We start from the raw sequence: 19,994 nt of genomic DNA, 5'->3' as shown, positions 1-19,994 counted from the left end.
TATTTTTTCATAAGAATTTGGGAAAGTTATGAAATGTCCTATAAATGTCTGTCCTATTCCTGATCTAAGGGCCTAGACTTTTAGCTGAGATGAATCTGTGCTGCAGTAAATTTATCACTTAAACATGAGCCATGTATGAGGGAGTCGGAGTCGGAGGTTTGGCTTACCGACTCCACAGCCCTGCTTTGTAAGTGGGAAAACTTGTAAAATCGGCACTGTATAAAATACTTATGTTCCCCACTATATGTCTCCATATGGTACTTGTGCTACACATGCAGTAAAGTACAGCAGATATTCACCAATTACTCTAATGACATCTAATTACTCTATAAACGCTAAGAAAAAGTAGACTTTATTCAATATACAGTTTGAGTTCATCACAATAACTTACCAATTTTACAGTCGAGATATCCCTCAAACTCACATTTTGCAGAGATGAGAAGTGGGAGCTCCTGCTTGGTGAACAGATTTACAGCTGATACACGAGTGAGACAATCTGTGATAACATATCAAAGAATCAACGCTCGACATCAGAAATGCGATTTCACACATGTAACCCTCAAATGTGAATATAGCCCCAACATTTTTTGGCACATGTAACATGGTTTATTAATTTAGTATTTTGCAATTGTCCATCTGAAACACAAATGGGCAAAATGGCAGAAGAGTATGAGTATACTTACTGCTAATATTAATGTATCAGCAATTAAGCATCTTACATGCGTGTACATGATCAACCTATTTTAAATTACAAATTGTTGTGTTTTAATACAATATACAGGTGCATCTCACAAAATTAGAATATCATCAAAAAGTAAATTTATTTCAGTTCTTCAATACAAAAAGTGAAACTCATATATTAAATAGAGTCATTACAGACAGAGTGATCCATTTCAAGTGTTTATTTCTGTTAATGTTGATGATTATGGCTTACAGCCAATGAAAACACACAAGTCATTATCTCAGTAAATTAAAATAATTAACAAAAAACACCTGCAAAGGCTTCCTAAGTGTTTAAAAAGGTCCCTTAGTCTGTTTCAATAGGCTCCACAATCATGGGGAAGACTGCTGACTTGACAGATGTCCAGAAGGCAGTCATTGACACACTCCACAAGATCCCAGAGTACCAATTTTCATTTGGAAATCAAGGTCCCAGAGTCTGGAGGAAGAGTGGAGAGGCCACAATCCAAGCTGCTTGAGGTCTAGTGTGAAGTTTCCACAATCAGTGATGGTTTGGGGAGCCATGTCATCTGCTGGTGTAGGTCCGCTGTGTTTTATCAAGACCAAAGTCAGTGCAGCCGTCTACCAGGAAATTTTAGAGCACTTCATGCTTCCCTCTGCCGACAAGCTCTTTGGAGATGGAAATCTCACTCTCCAGCTGGACTTGGCCCCTGTCCACACTGCCAAAAGTACCAATACCTGATTTACAAACAACAGTATCACTCTGCTTGATTGGCCAGCAAACTCGCCTGACCTTAGAGAATCTATGGGGTATTGTCAAGAGGAAGATGAGAGACACCAGACCCAACAATGCAGACGAGCTGAAGGCTGCTATCCAAGCAACCTGGGCTTCCATAACACCTCAGCAGTGCCACAGGCTGATCGCCTCCATGCCACGCGGCATTGATGCAGTAATTGATGCAAAAGGAGCCCCGACCAAGTATTGAGTGTATTTACTGAACATACATTTCAGTAGGCCAACACTTCGGATTTTAAAAACATTTTTCAAGCTGTTGTTATAAAGTATTCTAATTTACTGAGATAATAACTTTTGTTTTTCCATTGGCTGTAAGCCATAATCATCAACATTAATAGAAATGAACACTTGAAATAGATCACTGTTTGTAATGACTCTATATAATATGTGAGTTTCACTTTTTGTATTGAAGAACTGAAATAAATGAACTTTTTGATGATATTCTAATTTAGTGAGATGCACCAGTATGCCATCATTAAACAACTTTTGTTGTCTATCAAAGACACTTGCAACAAGAGGTCATAAGGCCTCTCCCATTATACAAATGATGGGCATCCAGCTGAAAAGGACATTCCAGAGATGCTAATTGGCTAAGAGCTGCTGACAGTGCTCTCCTCACAGTATATATTCTATATGTTATTTTCAAGTAAATACTTGAGAAGAACAAAAATATATCAACTACTTTGGTCTGGAGGGTTGTCCAGTACAGTCCTCCTAGCTGCTTGCCAGGGCAGTGTTCACTTCTGCACCAGCAATCCTCTGTTCTCCATCCCAGGCGCCTCTGCCGCATACTAAACCACTGCAACGTGGGGTCCAGTGATTAGGCCTTGTGTGAGGTCATATCGCAAGGGGGCTTGTAAGCTGCCGTGGTGCCCAGGATGCCAGACAGAGATTTGCCACTACAGAAATGAACATTGCCCTAGTCCGGCAGACACACAATTGAACTGAAGGCCGGACCAGGGTAGTTTGAATCTTTTTGCTCATCTCTAGTATGCACCCTTGAGTTTGACACTACATGAACATCGTACAGATTCCCCATTTTACATTGCCTCTGTCTCAAAATAAAACATATTTTAATTGTCTCATTCTGTGCTGTAAGGGAAAACAAAGGAATTATAGGCTTGGAAAACAAGGCACAAAAGCAGATCAGCCTTGATTGACTCTTGCCTATGCTTAACATGGGTCAAAGGAAAAAAAACAGCGCCCTAAGAGTCGTCAAACTCTCACAAAGAACCTGGATGCATGTCTTGCTTGTAGAATGGATCCATATATTCCTTTCAAATGTTTCTTATTTATTAAGTGGTTTCAACAAACGTTGTACTCTTCATAATATACCTTAGCAGAGAAATCTGCCTCTTTCTCCACTTAAAAGTCAGTTCTCCCCCTCCCACCTGCCTCCTAAACTCATCACTCAAAATGAAAATGAGATCAAATCTATCTTATTAAGCAAGACGGACTGTCAGCACAGTGAGGTGTCAGGTTACAGATTGTATTAAAGTCTATCCAGAAGGGAGAAGAGGGGGAGTGAGGAGCACTCAGCACAGTGAGGTGTCAGGTTACAGATTGTATTAAAGTCTATCCAGAAGGGAGAAGAGGGGGCGTGAGGAGCACTCAGCACAGCGAGGTGTCAGGTTACAGATTGTATTAAAGTCTATCCAGAAGGGAGAAGAGGGGGAGTGAGGAGCACTCAGCACAGTGAGGTGTCAGGTTACAGATTGTATTAAAGTCTATCCAGAAGGGAGAAGAGGGGGCGTGAGGAGCACTCAGCACAGCGAGGTGTCAGGTTACAGATTGTATTAAAGTCTATCCAGAAGGGAGAGGAGGAGGAGGAGTATTGAGGAGCACTCAGCACAGTGAGAGACCAGGCGGACACAGGTAGATCATGCTGCAATTTTCAGCAAATATATTTCACTTAAAAAATGATGTAAGAAGCAATCAAAATGTGATATTCCAAATAAAAACATTGTCTCGCTGCGCAAAAGATAAGCTTTCATACAGCTCTATCGACCAAAAAATGAAAGGGTTATGACTCTTGGAATATAGCAAAACAATAAAAAAAAATATATATTTTTTTACAAATTCCTTTTTTTTTTCACCACTAATATAATAAAAAAAACTGGACAAGTTCAGCATTGCCGTAATCCTACTGATAAGGAAAATCACATTGCCAGGTCATTGTTACCACCCAACGTATACCCAAAAAACAAATTTCAGAACTGCATTGTTTTTTCACAATTTCACCACAGTTGGAATTTTTTTCCCATTTTCCTGTACACAACGTGGTTAAATTAATGATGTCACTCAAAGCTACAACTCGTCTGACATAATAACAAGCGCTAATGTATCTATGTGGACAGAAAACGTAAAAAAAAAGTTATGGCTCTTGTATTAAGGGGAGAAAGAAACAAAAACACAAAAAACGGAAATTGGCTGAGGCGAGAAGGAAATAATATGTTTTAACAATATGATCTATATAGTTTATACCTTCTATTTTGCCATAAATTAAGCGGCCTAGATAACCATCTCACAGTTGGACTGTCTTACCTAAAACAACTATGATCTAAGGTTAACAACTTACCTCTGCCTGCGACAAATGCTTCTTGTAGGGCTCCTTTCACCTTGCTGTCCCCATGCAGTAATCTATGACTTGGTAATATAGCAATGTGAGACGCACCATAAATAGCCTCTGGGTTAAAGGCATAGGCAGAAATCTTTTCTCCAGTTTCAGCATCATCCACCTGTAAAAAGGGTAAAAGCAGACTTGTCATGTTAACAGCAGAGCTCTGGCCACTGGGGATGGAGAGCTGCTACGTGCTGCCATTATTAAACGATATATCCAGTGGAGATGTGTAGTGGATGGGTAGACTCTTGGGAATAACATGACATGCATATACCTGCCTGATACATTAGGGTATTTTCACACAAGGAAGAAACACCATCGGGTGGAAAATCTGCTATGTGTTGCAGTGGCAGCAAAGTTGATGAGATATTACCAAACCTCATAACCTGCAGGATGCCAATTTATGCTGTGGATTTTCACCCTTTGCAAAGCAGAGTAAAATCTGAAGCAAATCCAAAGCAGAATTCATGCTAAATCCATGTGTAACATAATGCAGATTTTGACAGCAGATTCACCAATTTCTTTTCTGCTAAATTGATATCCCCTGTGGATATACCTTTCTCTATATTCTTCTAGTTAGGCAGTAGAAAAGTTTCCGACAAGTGTCTCCTCGAAATATCCTATGGCCAGAAGTAGTAGTCTAAACTCATGGCGGCTAAAAAGTCATGGCGATACGCTTTAATGGGGTCAACGTAAGTCGAGTGTATGTGTTCTGATCTGGTCAAGAAGTTGAAGCAGAATGCAGAAATGTTACAAAATACACACTGCTCAAAAAAATAAAGGGAACACTTAACACAATGTAACTCCAAGTCAATAACACTTCTGTCAAATCAACCTGTCCAGTTATGAAGAAACACTGATTGAGAATCAATTTCTCCTGCTGTTGTGCAAACGGAACAGATAACAGGTAGAAATGATAGGCAATTAGCAAGACAACCCCTATGAAGGGGATGTAATGCAGGTGCTGACCACAGACCATTTCTCTGTTCTCATCCTTTTTGGCTGTTGTTTTGGTCTCTTTTGCATTTTGTCATCGCTCTCACCCCTAGAGGTACAGTAGCATGAGGCGGTGTCTACAACCCACAAGAGTTGCTCAGGTAGTGCAGCTCATCCAGGATGGCACATCAGTGCGGGCTTTGGCAAGAAGGGTAGAGATGTCTGTCAGCATAGTGTCCAGAGCATGGAGCAGATACTGTAGCAGGAGACAGGCCAGTACACCAGGAGACATGGAGTGGGCTGTAGGAGGGCAACAACCCAACAGCAGGACCGCTACATCCTCCTTTGTGCAAGGAGGAACAGTAGAAGCAGTGCTGGAACCAGAGCCCTACAAAATGACCTCCAGCAGGCTACTAACATCCATGTATCTGCTCAAACTGTCAGAAACAGACTCCATCAAGGTGGTATGAGGGCCTGACGTCCACAAGTGGGTGTTGTGTTTACAGTTCAACACCATGCAGGACGATTGGCATTTGCAGAACACTAAGATTGCCAGTTTCCCCATTGGCACCCTGTGCTCTTCACGAATGAGAGCAGGTTCACACTGAGCACATGTGACAGATGTGACAGAGTCTGGAGACGCTGTGGAGAACGTTCTGCTGCCGGCATGATGAAGGCATTAATCCCTTGGACTGGCCTGACCGTTCCCCAGACCTGAATTCAATCGAGCACATCTGGGACATCATGTCTCGTTCCATCATCCACCAACGCCACGTTGCACCATAGACTGACCAGGAGTTGGCGGATGCTTTAATCCAGGTCTGGGAGGAGATTCCTCCGGAGAACATCTGCCGCCTCATCAGGAGCATGGCCAGGCATTGTAGGGTGGTCATACAGGCACATGGAGGCCACACACAATACTGAGCCTCATTTCCTTGTCTTGAGGCATTTCCACTGAAGTTGGATCAGCCTGTAATTTGTTTTCCACTTTTATTGAGAATTATTCCAAATCCAGACTTCCATGAGATATTAATTTTGATTTACATTGATCATTTTTATGTTTTATTGTTCATTCTCAACGCATTCAACTATGTAATGAATAAAGATTTGCAACAGGAATATTTAATTCAGTGATATCTAGGATGTGGTATTTTAGTGTTTCCTTTATTTTTTTGAGCAGTATACACTACCGTTCAAAAGTTTGGGGTCACCCAGACAATTTTATGTTTTCCATGAAAACTCATACTTTTATTTATCAAATGAGTTGCAACATGAATAGAAAATATAGTCCAGACATTGACAAGGTTAGAAATAATGATTTTTATTTGAAAGAATAATTTTCTCCTTCAAACTTTGCTTTCGTCACAGAATGCTCCCTTTGCAGCAATTACAGCATTGCAGACCTTTGGCATTCTAGCTGTTAATTTGCTGAGGTAATCTTGAGAAATTACCCCCCATGCTTCCTGAAGCCCCTCTCACAAGTTGGATTGGCTTGATGGGCACTTTTTACGTACCATATGGTCAAGCTGCTCCCACAACAGCTCAATGGGGTTGAGATCTGGTGATTGCGCTGACCACTCCATTACAGATAGAATACCAGCTGCCTGCTTCTTCCCTAAATAGTTCATGCATAATTTGGAGGTGTGCTTTGGGTCATTGTCCTGCCGTAGGATGAAATTGGCTCCAATCAAGCACTGTCCACAGGGTATGGCATGGCGTTGCAAAATGGAGTGATAGCCTTCCTTATTCAAAATCCCATTTATCTTATACAAATCTCCCACTTTACCAGCACCAAAGCAACCCCAGACCATTACATTACCTCCACCATGCTTGACAGATGGTGTCAGGCACTCTTCCAGTATCTTTTCAGTTGTTCTGCGTCTCACAAATGTTCTTCTGTGTGATCCAAACACCTCAAACTTTGATTTGTCTGTCCATAATACTTTTTTCCAACCTTCCTCTGTCCAATGTCTGTGTTCTTTTGCCCATATTAATCTTTTCCTTTTATTAGCCAGTCTCAGATATGGCTTTTTCCTTGCCATTTTGCCCTGAAGGCCAGCATCCCAGAGTCGCCTCTTCACTGTAGACGTTGACACTGGCGTTTTGCGTGTACTATTTAATGAAGCTGCCAGTTGAGGAGCTGTGAGGCGTCGATTTCTCAAACTAGAGACTCTAATGTACTTGTCTTGTTGCTCAGTTGTGCAGCGGGGCCTCCCACTTCTCTTTCTACTCTGGTTAGAGCCTGTTTGTGCTCTCCTCTGAAGGGAGTAGTACACACCGTTGTAGGGAAATCTTCAGTTTCTTGGCAATTTCTCGCATGGAATAGCCTTCATTTTTAAGAACAAGAATAAACTGTCGAGTTTCACATGAAAGTTCTCTTTTTCTGGCCATTTTGAGAGTTTCATAGAACAAACAAATGTAATGCTCCAGATTCTCAACTAGCTCAAAGGAAGGTCAATTTTATAGCTTCTCAAATTAGCCAAATCGTTTTCAGCTGGGCTAACATACTTGTGCAAGGGTTTTCGAGGGTTTTCTAAACATCCATTAGCCTTCTTACACAGTTAGCAAACACAATGTACCATTAAAACACTGGAGTGGTGGTTGTTGGAAATGGGCCTCTATACACCTATGTAGATATTGCAATAAAAACAACACGTTTGCAGCTAGAATAGTCATTTACCACATTAACAATGTATAGAGCAGGGGTCTCAAACTCAGCTGGGCATATGGGCCGCACACGGAAAAACATTTAATTTGGGGGGCCGCATTATTTGCATGACAAAGTGACATTTTTAGTGATACCATTTTATTTTCTATACACCTTTTGAACTGGTCCTCATCTTGCAGACATGGTCTCCCCTCCAAGTCCCCCATACTGCAGACATGGTCTCCCATCCAGGTCCCCCATACTGCAGACATGGTCTCCCATCCATGTCCCCCATACTGCAGACATGGTCTCCCATCCAGGTCCCCCATATTGCAGACATGGTCTCCCATCCAGGTTCTCATCTTGCAGACATGGTCTCCCATCCAGGTCCCCCATACTGCAGACATGGTCTCCCATCCAGGTCCCCCATACTGCAGACATGGTCTCCCATCCAGGTCCCCCATACTGCAGACATGGTCTCCCATCCAGGTCCCCCATATTGCAGACATGGTCTCCCATCCAGGTCCCCCATATTGCAGACATGGTCTCCCATCCAGGTCCCCCATACTGCAGACATGGTCTCCCATCCAGGTCCCCCATACTGCAGACATGGTCTCCCATCCAGGTCCCCCATACTGCAGACATGGTCTCCCATCCAGGTCCCCCATACTGCAGACATGGTCTCCCATCCAGGTCCCCCATACTGCAGACATGGTCTCCCATCCAGGTCCCCCATACTGCAGACATGGTCTCCCATCCATGTCCCCCATACTGCAGACATGGTCTCCCATCCAGGTCCCCCATATTGCAGACATGGTCTCCCATCCAGGTCCCCCATACTGCAGACATGGTCTCCCATCTAGGTCCCCCATACTGCAGACATGGTCTCCCATCCAGGTCCCCCATACCGTAGACATGGTCTCCCATCCAGGTTCCCCATACTGCAGACATGGTCTCCCATCCTGTGGACATGGTCCCCTATACTGCAGACATGGTCTCCCATCCAGGTCCCCCATATTGCAGACATGGTCCCCCATCCAGGTCCCCCATATTGCAGACATGGTGCCCCATATTGCAGACATGGTGCCCCATCCAGGTCCCCCATATTGCAGACATGGTCCCCATATTGCAGACATGGTCTCCCATCCAGGTCCCCCATATTACAGCCATGGTCCCCTATCCTGGTCCTTATCTTGCAGACATGTCCCCATCCAGGTTCCCCCCATACTTCGGTCAGGGTCCCCCCCCCATACTGCGGTCAGGGTCCCCGTCCCCCCACACTGCGGTCAGGGTCCCCGTCCCCCCACACTGCGGTCAGGGTCCCCGTCCCCCCACACTGCGGTCAGGGTCCCCGTCCCCCCACACGGCGGTCAGGGTCCCCGTCCCCCCACACGGCGGTCAGGGTCCCCGTCCCCCCACACGGCGGTCAGGGTCCCCGTCCCCCCATACGGCGCAGAGTGCCCCCCTGTGCTGTATTTCACATGACAGAGGAAAAAAAAAAAAAAAAGATTCTCACCTGTCCTCCGTTCCCTCGGCGTCCTTTCTGCACCTGTGGCCCGCAGCCACAGACCCCGTAACGATTGCGGCTCTCTCCAGTCGCCGCCGACATCAGCGCTGTAGCGCAGTGTATTGCCGCGCAGAGACCGGCTCTCTGCACAGCAATACCAGTGTCAGCCGCCGGCCTATCAGAGGCCAGCAGCTGATATCTGCGTTCCAGCGCAGCAGCGTATGATGTCACTGCCATGCGCAGAGGTCAGCTGCTGGTCTCTGATAGGCCGGCGGCTGACACTGGTATTGCTGTGCAGAGAGCCGGTCTCTGAGCTGCAATACACTGCATTGCAGCGCTGATGTCGGCGGCGGCTGGAGAGAGCCGCGATCGTTACAGGGTCTGTGCCTGCGGGCCGCAAGAAGCAGCCGGAGGGGCCGCATGCGGACCGCGGGCCGCGTGTTTGAGACCCCTGGTATAGAGTGTATTTCTGATTCACTTAATGTTAGCTTCATTGAAAACAAATGTGCTTTTCTTTAAAAAATAATGAAATTTCTAAATGACCCCAAACTTTTGAACGGTAGTGTATATAAAATATTTTACCAAGTTGCAACGATGTTCTGGCCGCACCCTCCCTTACCATCTAGATACTTTTTAAAACTGTCTAAGGCCTCAGTCAGACATCTGTGAATCACGGACGTATTCAATCCGCAATTTTCATAGATGGAACATGTACCCATTATAATCTATGAGGCTGTTCACATGCTTGTGGGTTTTTTTTGCAGAAAATTACCTGTACAAGTCTATGATTTCGTAAAAATCACAGAAACAAGAAGTTTTGCAATTTTTTTTTTCTTTTTTTATACTTGAAAATCACTGATGGTAAAAACTGAAACATGATCCTGAACAGTGATGAAACTTGGATCCAAAACACTGATGAAACCAAAACAGTTTTTTTAGAAACACATAATTAAAAATGACATAAGGTACGTGTGCCATTTTTATTAGTGTAAACGGAGTCCAAAATTCTTGTACATTTAGCTTCTGTAAAACTTTTTTTTAACCCCAAATTTCGAAATGATAAACCTCAATGTGCACTATTTATATATAAGGAAACAACTTAGCGATGTCTGAAATTTAAATAGGTAAAGGGGTTGTCTGGCCTTAAGCTACTGCATGCTGGGAAGATTTTCCTTTGCAGTCACCAACGGGCGCATGACTGCAAGTGTGTGATTTGCATGTATGAGGTCACATGAAAACTAGATGGGCTTGGCCTCACTCAATGCAAAAGTATTTAGCAAGGCCGGACACAGTCTAGTCGGAATGTGGCTGGAAGTATGTAAATCACATACTTGCAGTCACATCACCGCCTGCTTTTGGCAACGGAAAAGCCTCAAAGCGTGCAGCGTGTGATCTGAGGAACCACAAGTCTGCAGTCACATAGAGTGTCCGCAGACTCGTAGTCTAAGGCCGGAAAACCCTTTAATCATTGATGATTTTTAGACATTACAAGATATGTATCCATAACTCCGTTTTAAGTATGTGAACCTTGTATCCCTACAAAAAGGGACACTATTATAGCAGTAGGGCTAAAGTAATATTTATGTAAGTACAAGCTGGTTATTAGGGATTGAACTCCGGATACAACAGGTCTTTTGTATAAGGCCTTCTATACACAGCATCCAGCTTGTCGAATAGGTAACTAATTACCTTTAACATGCAGTCAAAAAAGCAGCCAGTGCAGTCACCAATCCAGTTAGCCTGCATGCTTCTCACACCGTACCATTCTGGGAGATCTGCTAAAGCCTCTTGCATTGCCTGCAATAAACATATGAAAAGTAACATATTACAGTCATTCAAAAAACTATTTCTATGTACAGCGTAATTTCCATGAGATGAATATTATTGGACATAGGTAAAAAAAAAAAAAAAGAATACTTGTACATTTAATGTTGTTGATATACATGAAGCTTTAGTTGTTTCAGTAAATGCAGCGTGACATCAAATTTTAAAATATTTTAATAATCCACATACAACACTTCAGGTAAACACTTTTTAGATTTGGAACACATGCAATAAAAAGTGATCAATATGTCATACATGCCCCTAAAAGATAGAGGTAAAAACTACAGCTCGGCACACAAAAAAGAAGCCCTCACACAGCTCCATGGATGGAAAAGCAAAAAAGTTGCGAATCTCAGAAAATAGATAAATAAACATTTTTTTTATTTTTCGTTTTACAAATTTCAGATTTTTTTTTAACTACTAAAATATGAAAAAAATTATACAAGTTTGTTAGCACCATAATTGTACTGATCTGAAGAATCATGGTGCCTGGTCATTTTTACTGCACAATGATCTCCCTAAAAACAAAAATAAAAAACAGCGGCGGAATCGCACTTTTTCACACCATTTGCATTTCACACCACTTGGATGTTTTTTCCCCAATTTTCAGTACATCATACGGTAAAATGAATAGTGTCATTCAAAACTGCAGCTCCTCGCGCAAATAAACAAGCTCTCATATGGTATTGCCGAGAAAAAAAAATGGTATTCCTCTTGCAAAAAGGGAAAAGTAAAAATCAACCAGTCCCAAAGCGAAGGGGGTTCATTATATTCTCTGTTAAGCCAATGTAATCCTCTACCCTCTGAAGCCTGTATTAGAATGAGTGGTCGCAGCATTGAGGACAGTAGTCTATGAGCTCAGTGCTAGTTCCTGTAGTTACATAGGGTGCGCGCACTCACCAGAGTGTTCTTTTCAGAAAGCGTTTGCTCTGGCCAAGAGAGTGCTTCCAAGCAAAACAGAGTCCATGCTAAGCGAGGAGGAAAATGATGCACCAGATCTCTTGACCACACCTAGGGTGCACCAAGCTTCCTCAAATGCATATGCCATAGGCATAACAAAGGCATAGCTTTAGCAGTAGAGATTTTGGGGTGACAGGCTACCTTTAACTAAGAATGACCTAATACTGTATCGTTTTTTTCTTTAAATCTAGACAACCCCTTTAAGGTTTTAAAGTAGATTAAATTAGTCATCTTTCAAGTCTCAGCACTACTTCATATTCCACCCAAGGCGGTCTTAGGAGGATTCCTGGATGTGTGAGCTGAGGTTTTCAACATTCAATTCAAAATGTTTTTTGAAACCATTCTTTATGGACGATCCTGAATTTGACAGCAAGTCTTGAAGAACACCTCCATGCATGTAAAATCTTATGTCTCGATGGAATGGGTGCAGCAACTGAGAAGGACATGTCTCTAGAATGCCAATGTTAACGTTTCAAGAGGGCAACGTAAATATAGGGCACAGTGGTATAACTTTCTAAGTATGAAGGCAGAATATATGCTGTCTGATTCATATATCAAATAATTGAATAGTATATGATAACTGAACTTACTAAAAGGTACAAGAGGCAATGTAAAACCTTAAATGAGAAAAGAACCAGATCAGTTCTGTTCCATTACAATTTTTTGTACTTTTGTTACAGGAATTTCATTATTGTTTGCAGCTATACAACAAAATGTTAGCAAAAGTATAGCAGATATATAGGCTGACCTATAAAATCCTCATCTCGTCTAGCTTTGTATAACATGTATTAACGCAGATAAAAATGGCCAGTCTTAGCTGACAGATAAAATGATTAATTTGTTCAAGTGCTTACATGATTAAGAATGATATACTGTATAAAGCAATTCAGTAAGTACACCTATACGGTCATGGCCGAAAGTGTTTGCACCCTTGAACTTGTTCCAGAAAATGAAGTATTTCTCCCAGAAAATTATTGCAATTACACGTTTTGTTATGCACATGTTTATTTCCTTTGTGTGTATTGGAACAACAGAAAAAAAAACAGAGAAAAAAAATGAAAACATATATATACACATATACTGTATATGAGTGTGCGTGTCCATAAAAAAATAAATAATGAGCAATAAAGGAAGGCAAGACTCCAGAATTCTAACTGAAGGACTGACTTTATTAAACATATGTGTCTACTGTATGTGTATATACTGTAATATATATATATATATATATATATATATATATATATATATATACACACACATACACATATATAAATATATACATATACACTATATATGCACATACCCTCCACAATGTCTTTATAATTTTCCCTATCATCACTCACATCTGGCAATGGTTGTGTTAAAGAGCACTAGGTGCTACTGGGAGGAATCTCACTGTATTCCGCAGGGTAACGCAATTGCTGACAATCACAAAGCTCCTGAAAACACAGATATTTAGCATTAAAGACCAACATGTGGAGAACGGTCACCATGGCAACCGCTTATGTCTGCCCAAGACTGTAAAACATGCAAAGCTGCTGATTTGAATTACAATGCTGCAAGTTACTTTGTCGTCTCCATTTTCCCTGGATGTGCTTCTATTAGTAAGAAGAAGTGTCACAATTCTGCTGGTAATTTGTTCCTTGCAGTAGTACAGAAGGGAAACAAAATATTAACCAATTCCCTGCAGGCCTTTACCCAGACCGGTCTGAAATCCTCATAAACAATAAGAACAACTTGATACTTCACTGACTAGAACAGTTGTTGGGACTTCCCTTAAAGGCAATGTATCATTTATACTTTTTTTTTACCAATTAAAAGCAGGTATTGATGAATATGTTTTTGTGCAATCTGTTTTTTTTTAAAAACATATATATTTTGATCTATTTTCTGTACAAGATTATAGAGGCAGACATTTTGCATGAGCGGTTAACAGCATTAAATGATGTGCTTTACAGCAATTTACAGTGGTGTGAAAAAGTGTTTGCCCCCTTCCTGATTTCTTATTCTTTTGCATGTTTGTCGCACTTAAATGTTTCAGATCACAAAAAAAAATTTAATATTAGACAAAGATCCCACAAGTAAACACAAAATGCAGTTTTTAAATCAAAGTCTTCATTATTAAGGGAAAAGGAAAACCAAACATACAGGGTCCTGTGTGAAAAAGTGATTGCCCCCTAAGCCTCATAATTGGTACAGGTTATATGACTGCCTAAATTGTGTCTCTCTCAATGTAGCTCTGCTCCCTCTTTAGCATTTCATAGCAACTAGTGGCATTTGAGATACGGGATGCCTGCTCCTCTCCTCCAGTAGTCCCTTTTTTGGGACAGTAGTAGGACTGTGTCCACTAATTGTACTCTTCTGGATGGGATTTATGGCTCCCATCACATTGTGCAAAGTGGCTTCGGAGAGAAGTGGCAGTTATTTCAGAGGCCATGACTAACATTCGTCTTCTTCTTCTCTTCCCACAGGTATATGCTCTGCATAATTCCCCTGCTCCTATGTATGCTGTCTGCTAATGCTCTGCTGACCCGTCTCTCTGGTATATGCTCTGCATAATTCCCCTGCTTCATCTGTCCCACTCCAATCAATATTCACATATGTTTCTTCTTTCCCCACTATATACCTTATCTGATTTTTAGAGGTGTTAAACTGCAGAGACTTGTGTCCTGGCTCTGTCTTTGATCACCCAGCCATCTCCTGTTCAAATGACCAGCTGTTAATTTATCCACAAGCCGTTCCCACAATGCCCTACACCTGATATAGTTTAATGTGGCCTATATATTTAGACTCTCTGTAAGGGGTGCACGCGTCTTCTTGTGCAAAGTGGCTTCGGAGAGAAGTGGCAGTTATTTCAGAGGCAGTTAGTCAGGGCAGGAGTCAGGTAACCCACACTTTGACCACTTAGTCTCTTTTAACTATGTTTCTGTTAGCTCTCACTTTTTCCTCTATAGTCCTCCACTTTCTAATAACCCCTCAAATCCCTACACCAAGTAAGAAACTCTTCATCTCTCCCTCTATTCTCCCCATTCATCTCACCTCCTCCTCCAAATTATTCCTCAGCATTCAATCCTGGATCTCCAAACACAGACAGCCACCTCATGCTCTCTCTTGCTCCCACCTGCTAACACTTTCTCTGCTCCTCCTCACTGCTGGAGATATCTCTCCAAATCCTGGTCCTCCTCGCCATATCCCCACAGTCACTTCTACCTCCTATCCACGACCTTCCTCAAACTGTCGCAACCCTTCTAACCTCATACCCATCCAACTAATACCCACCTCCTCAGCTATACTAACAGGAGCTCTATGGAACGCTCGCTCTGTCTGCAACAAACTTTCCTTCATCCACGATCTTTTCATTACAAACAAACTCTCCTTCCTCGCCATCACTGAAACCTGGCTCACCCCCTCTGACACAGCCTCCCCAGCTGCCCTTTCATATGGCGGATTCCACCTTTCCCACACCCCCCGCCCCAATGGCAAACATGGTGGAGGCGTAGGTTTCCTCCTATTGGAACTCTGCGCTTTCACCAAAATCCCACTGCCACCCTCCGTTACACTCCCCTCTTTTGAGGTGCACTGTGTGCGCATCTATTCCCCCTCCAACTGGCCGTCGTTTACCGACCCCCAGGGCAAGCCACCACCTTCTTAGACCATTTCACTACCTGGCTGCTTCACTTCCTTTCCACTGACATCCCCACTATCATAATGGGTGACTTCAACATCCCCATTGACACTCCCCACTCGTCTGTCTCTAAGCTCCTATCCCTCACCTCCTCCTTTGGACTCACTCAATGGTCTTCCACACCCACCCACAAAGACGGCCACACACTGGACCTCATCTTCACCCGCCTCTGTTCCCTATCTAACCTCTCTAACTCACCACTCCCTCTCTCTGACCATAACCTCCTCACATTCTCTACCCTCTCCTCTCCGGGTGCACAATCCCCACTCCACAAACTCACACACCCTCGCAGAAATCTCAAACACCTTGACCTACACTCTCTCTCTGAATCCCTCCTTCCTCTCACAGACATAAATTCCTTGCACGATGCAGACGTTGCTGCTGCTTCATATAACACCACAATAGCTGCAGCTCTAGACTCGATCGCCCCTCTCACACACACCACACCTCGCACATTCAACAGGCAACCCTGGCACACTAAACTTACCAAAGAACTGCGCCGGGCCTCCAGGGTTGCGGAGCGGAGATGGAAAAGGTCTCACTCCATCGAGCACTTCATCGCATTCAAGCAATCCCTCACTAATTTCAAGTCCGCACTCACTACAGCAAAACAAACCCACTTCTCATCTCTCATATCCTCCCTATCTCACAACCCTAAACAGCTATTTAACACTTTCAACTCTCTCCTTCGTCCCCCAGCACCTCCTCCCTCTTCTCTCATCTCAGCCGACGACTTTGCCTCATTCTTCAAACAGAAGATTGACACCATCAGACAAAACTTTGGCCTAAAGTCCACACAACCCCTCCTCATATCTACTCAACCATCCTCCTCCAAACCCCACTTCTCCACCATTACAGAAGGTCAAGTCTCCTCTTTACTCTCCAAATCACACCTCACCACCTGCGAACTTGACCCAATCCCATCCCACCTCATCACTAACCTCACCTCAGTCTTCATCCCAACCCTAACCCACCTCTTCAATCTATCACTAACAACCGGAGTCTTCCCCTCATGTTTCAAACATGCCGCAATCACACCCATCCTCAAAAAGCCCTCCCTTGACCCTTCCTCTCTGACCAGCTACCGCCCCATATCACTTCTCCCCTTTGCCTCAAAACTTCTAGAACAACATGTCCACCTTGAACTGTCCTCCCACCTCTCCTCCTGCTCCCTCTTCAACCGTCTACAATCTGGCTTCCGACCGCATCACTCGACTGAAACTGCCCTGACCAAAGTCACCAACGACCTACTAAATGCCAAATCCAAGCGACACTACTCCATCCTCCTCCTTCTGGACCTGTCATCTGCCTTTGACACAGTGGACCATTCCCTCTTACTCCAGATTCTCTCATCTCTTGGCATCACGGACTTGGCTCTATCTTGGATCTCCTCATACTTAACAGACAGGACATTCAGCGTCTCCCACTCACGCACCACCTCCTCATCTCGCCCCCTATCTGTCGGTGTCCCCCAAGGTTCAGTTCTAGGACCCCTGCTCTTCTCCATCTACACCTTCGGCCTGGGACAGCTCATAGAGTCTCACGGCTTTCAGTATCACCTCTATGCTGACGACACACAGATCTACCTCTCTGGACCCGATATCTCCTCCCTACTAACCAGAATCCCACAATGTCTGTCCGCCATCTCATCCTTCTTCTCCGACAGGTTTCTAAAACTCAACATGGATAAAACAGAGTTCATCATCTTTCCACCCTCTCATTCACATCCCCCATCCGACCTATCCATCAACGTCAATGGCTGTTCACTCTCCCCAGTCCCACAAGCTCGCTGCCTTGGGGTAACCCTGGACTCTGATCTCTCCTTCAAGCCACATATTCAAGCCCTTTCCACCTCCTGCCGACTCCAACTCAAAAACATCTCCCGGATCCGTGCATTCCTCAGCAAAGACTCTGCAAAAACACTAGTGCATGCCCTCATCATATCCCGCCTCGACTACTGCAACCTCCTGCTCCGTGGCATCCCTTCCAACACTCTTGCACCTCTCCAATCTATCCTAAACTCTGCTGCTCGACTAATCCACCTGTCCCCCCGCTATTCCCCGGCCTCTCCTCTCTGTCAATCCCTTCACTGGCTCCCTATTGCCCAGAGAATTCAGTTCAAAACTCTAACCATGGCATACAAAGCCATCCACAACCTGTCTCCCCCATACATCTGTGACCTAGTCTCCCGGTACTTACCTGCACGCAACCTCCGATCCTCACAAGATCTCCTGCTCTACTCCCCTCTTATCTCCTCCTCCCACACTCGTATACAAGATTTCTCCCGTGCTTCCCCCCTACTCTGGAACTCTCTACCCCAACATATCAGACTCTCGCCGACCGTGGAAACCTTCAAAAGGAACCTGAAGACCCACCTCTTCCGACAAGCCTACAACCTGCAGTAAACACCACTGCACGACCAGCTCTACCCTCACCTACTGTATCCTCACCCATCCCTCGTAGACTGTGAGCCCTCGCGGGCAGGGTCCTCGCTCCTCCTGTACCAGTCGCTGACTCGTTTTGTTAAGATTATGTAAATGCTTTTGTTATGTATATCCCTATCACATGTAAAGCGCCATGGAATAAATGGCGCTATAATAATAAATAATAATAATAATAATTGTCCAAATGCATTAAATCTGGCTGAATCTTGAATACATTAGGTGACACATATGTATGTTGTGCATGTTTTTTTCCATGCTTTCTGCACCCTGCATGGGTATTTGTGCCTTAATTTGACCAACACTTAGTTGTCACAACTTACGAAGTAAAAATTATTTTTTTTATGTGCAATTTTGGAGTTATTGTTTACGTGCACTATCACTTTATTTTTGAGAGGCTACTATATCATTAATAATACAAGTCATTTGCGTGTGATTCCTGCTTCTGTTGTGATGTTGCCTTGGTTTTTATTGTTTTAAAATAGTTTTTTTTATGTACAAAACTACTAATAAAGATTGATATATGCTTTTAAATTGTGTAGTACTCCTTTTTGAAGGATCTATAACTATTAACTGGTTGGGCCAGCCTTAGCAGCAACAACTTCAATCAAGCATTTGCGATAACTGGCAATGAGTCTTTTACAATGCTTTGGAGTAATTTTGGCCCACTCATCTTTACAAAATTGTTATAATTCAGCCACATTAGAGGGTTTCCGAGCATGAACCGCCTTTTTAAGGTCATGGTCATGCCACGGCATCTCAATCGAATTAAGGTCAGGACTTTGACTAGGCAACTCCAAAGTCTTAATTTTGTTATTCTTAAGCCATTCAGAGGTGGACTTGCTGGTGTGTTTTGGATCATTGTTCTGCTGCATAACCCAAGTGCACTTCAGCTTGAGATCACAAACAGATGGCCGAACATTCTCCTTCAGGATTTTTTGGTAGACAGCAGAACTCATGGTTCCATTTACCATAACAAGTCTTCCAGGTCCTGAAGTAGCAAAACAGCCCCAGACCATCAAAAAAACACCACCATATTTTACTGTTGGTATGTTCCTTTTCTGAAATGCTTTGTTACTTCTACGCCAGATGTAATGGGACATACACCTTCAAAAAAGTTCAACTTTTGTCGCGTCAGTCCACAGAGTATTTCCCCAAAAGTCTTGGCGATCATCAAGATGTTTTCTGGCAAAACTGAGACGAACCTTTATGTTCTTTTTTCTCAGCAGTGGTTTTCATCTTGGAACTTTGCCATGCATGTTATTTTTGCCAGTCTCTTTCTTATGGTGGAGTCATGAACACTGACCTTAACTGAGGCAAGTGATGCCTGCAGTTCTTTGGATGTTGTTGTGGAGTCTTTTGCGACATATTGGATGAGTTGTCGCTGTGCTCTTGGGGTAATTTTGGTCGGCCAGCCACTCCTGGGAAGGTTCACCACTGATCCATGTTTTCGCCATTTGTGGATAATGGCTCTCACTGTGGTTCGCTAGAGTCCCAAAGCTTTAGAAATGTCTTTATAACCTTTTCCAGACTGATAGATCTCAATTTATTTGTTTCTAATTTGTTCCTGAATTTCTTTGGATCGCAGCATGATGTCTAGCTTTTGAGGATCATTTGGTCTACTTCACTTTGTCAGGCAGGTCCTATTTAAGTGATTTCTTGATTGAGAACAGGTGTGGCAGTAATCAGGCCTAGGGAAATTGAACTCAGCTTCCCAAAGATGTGATAAACTAGTTAATTTATGTTTTAAGGAGGGAAGGGGCAATCACTTTTTCACACATGGACCTGTAATTTTGTATATCTTTATCCCTTAATAATAAAGATCTTCATTTAAAAACTGCATTTTGTGTTTACTTATAGATTGTAAGCTTGCGAGCAGGGTCCTCATTGCTCCTGT

The 19,994-nt window shown here is 43.2% G+C and overlaps 1 protein-coding gene across 4 annotated transcripts in view; it reads right to left on the bottom strand.

The window, feature by feature from the left end:
• The window catches only part of LARS2 (leucyl-tRNA synthetase 2, mitochondrial), a 278,140-nt gene that overhangs the window by 97,189 nt on the left and 160,957 nt on the right, over positions 1-19,994 (bottom strand). For all 4 annotated transcript variants that reach the window (XM_073678171.1, XM_073678167.1, XM_073678169.1 and 1 more), the window contains exons 8-10: positions 10,877-10,984; positions 4,056-4,215; positions 392-496 (exon numbers count right to left, since the gene is read on the bottom strand). In XM_073678171.1, coding sequence (XP_073534272.1) covers positions 392-496; positions 4,056-4,215; positions 10,877-10,984 — 373 coding nt within the window. The remainder of the gene's footprint in view (positions 1-391; positions 497-4,055; positions 4,216-10,876; positions 10,985-19,994) is intronic.

Source organism: Phyllobates terribilis, unplaced genomic scaffold (genome assembly GCF_046119375.1).
Source record: "Phyllobates terribilis strain yellow unplaced genomic scaffold, ASM4611937v1 Scaffold_4__5_contigs__length_816908805, whole genome shotgun sequence".
In the NCBI taxonomy this organism is placed as follows: domain Eukaryota; kingdom Metazoa; phylum Chordata; class Amphibia; order Anura; family Dendrobatidae; genus Phyllobates; species Phyllobates terribilis.
Note: the sequence above shows the minus strand (reverse complement) of the source record. Positions and strands in the feature narration are given on the sequence as shown.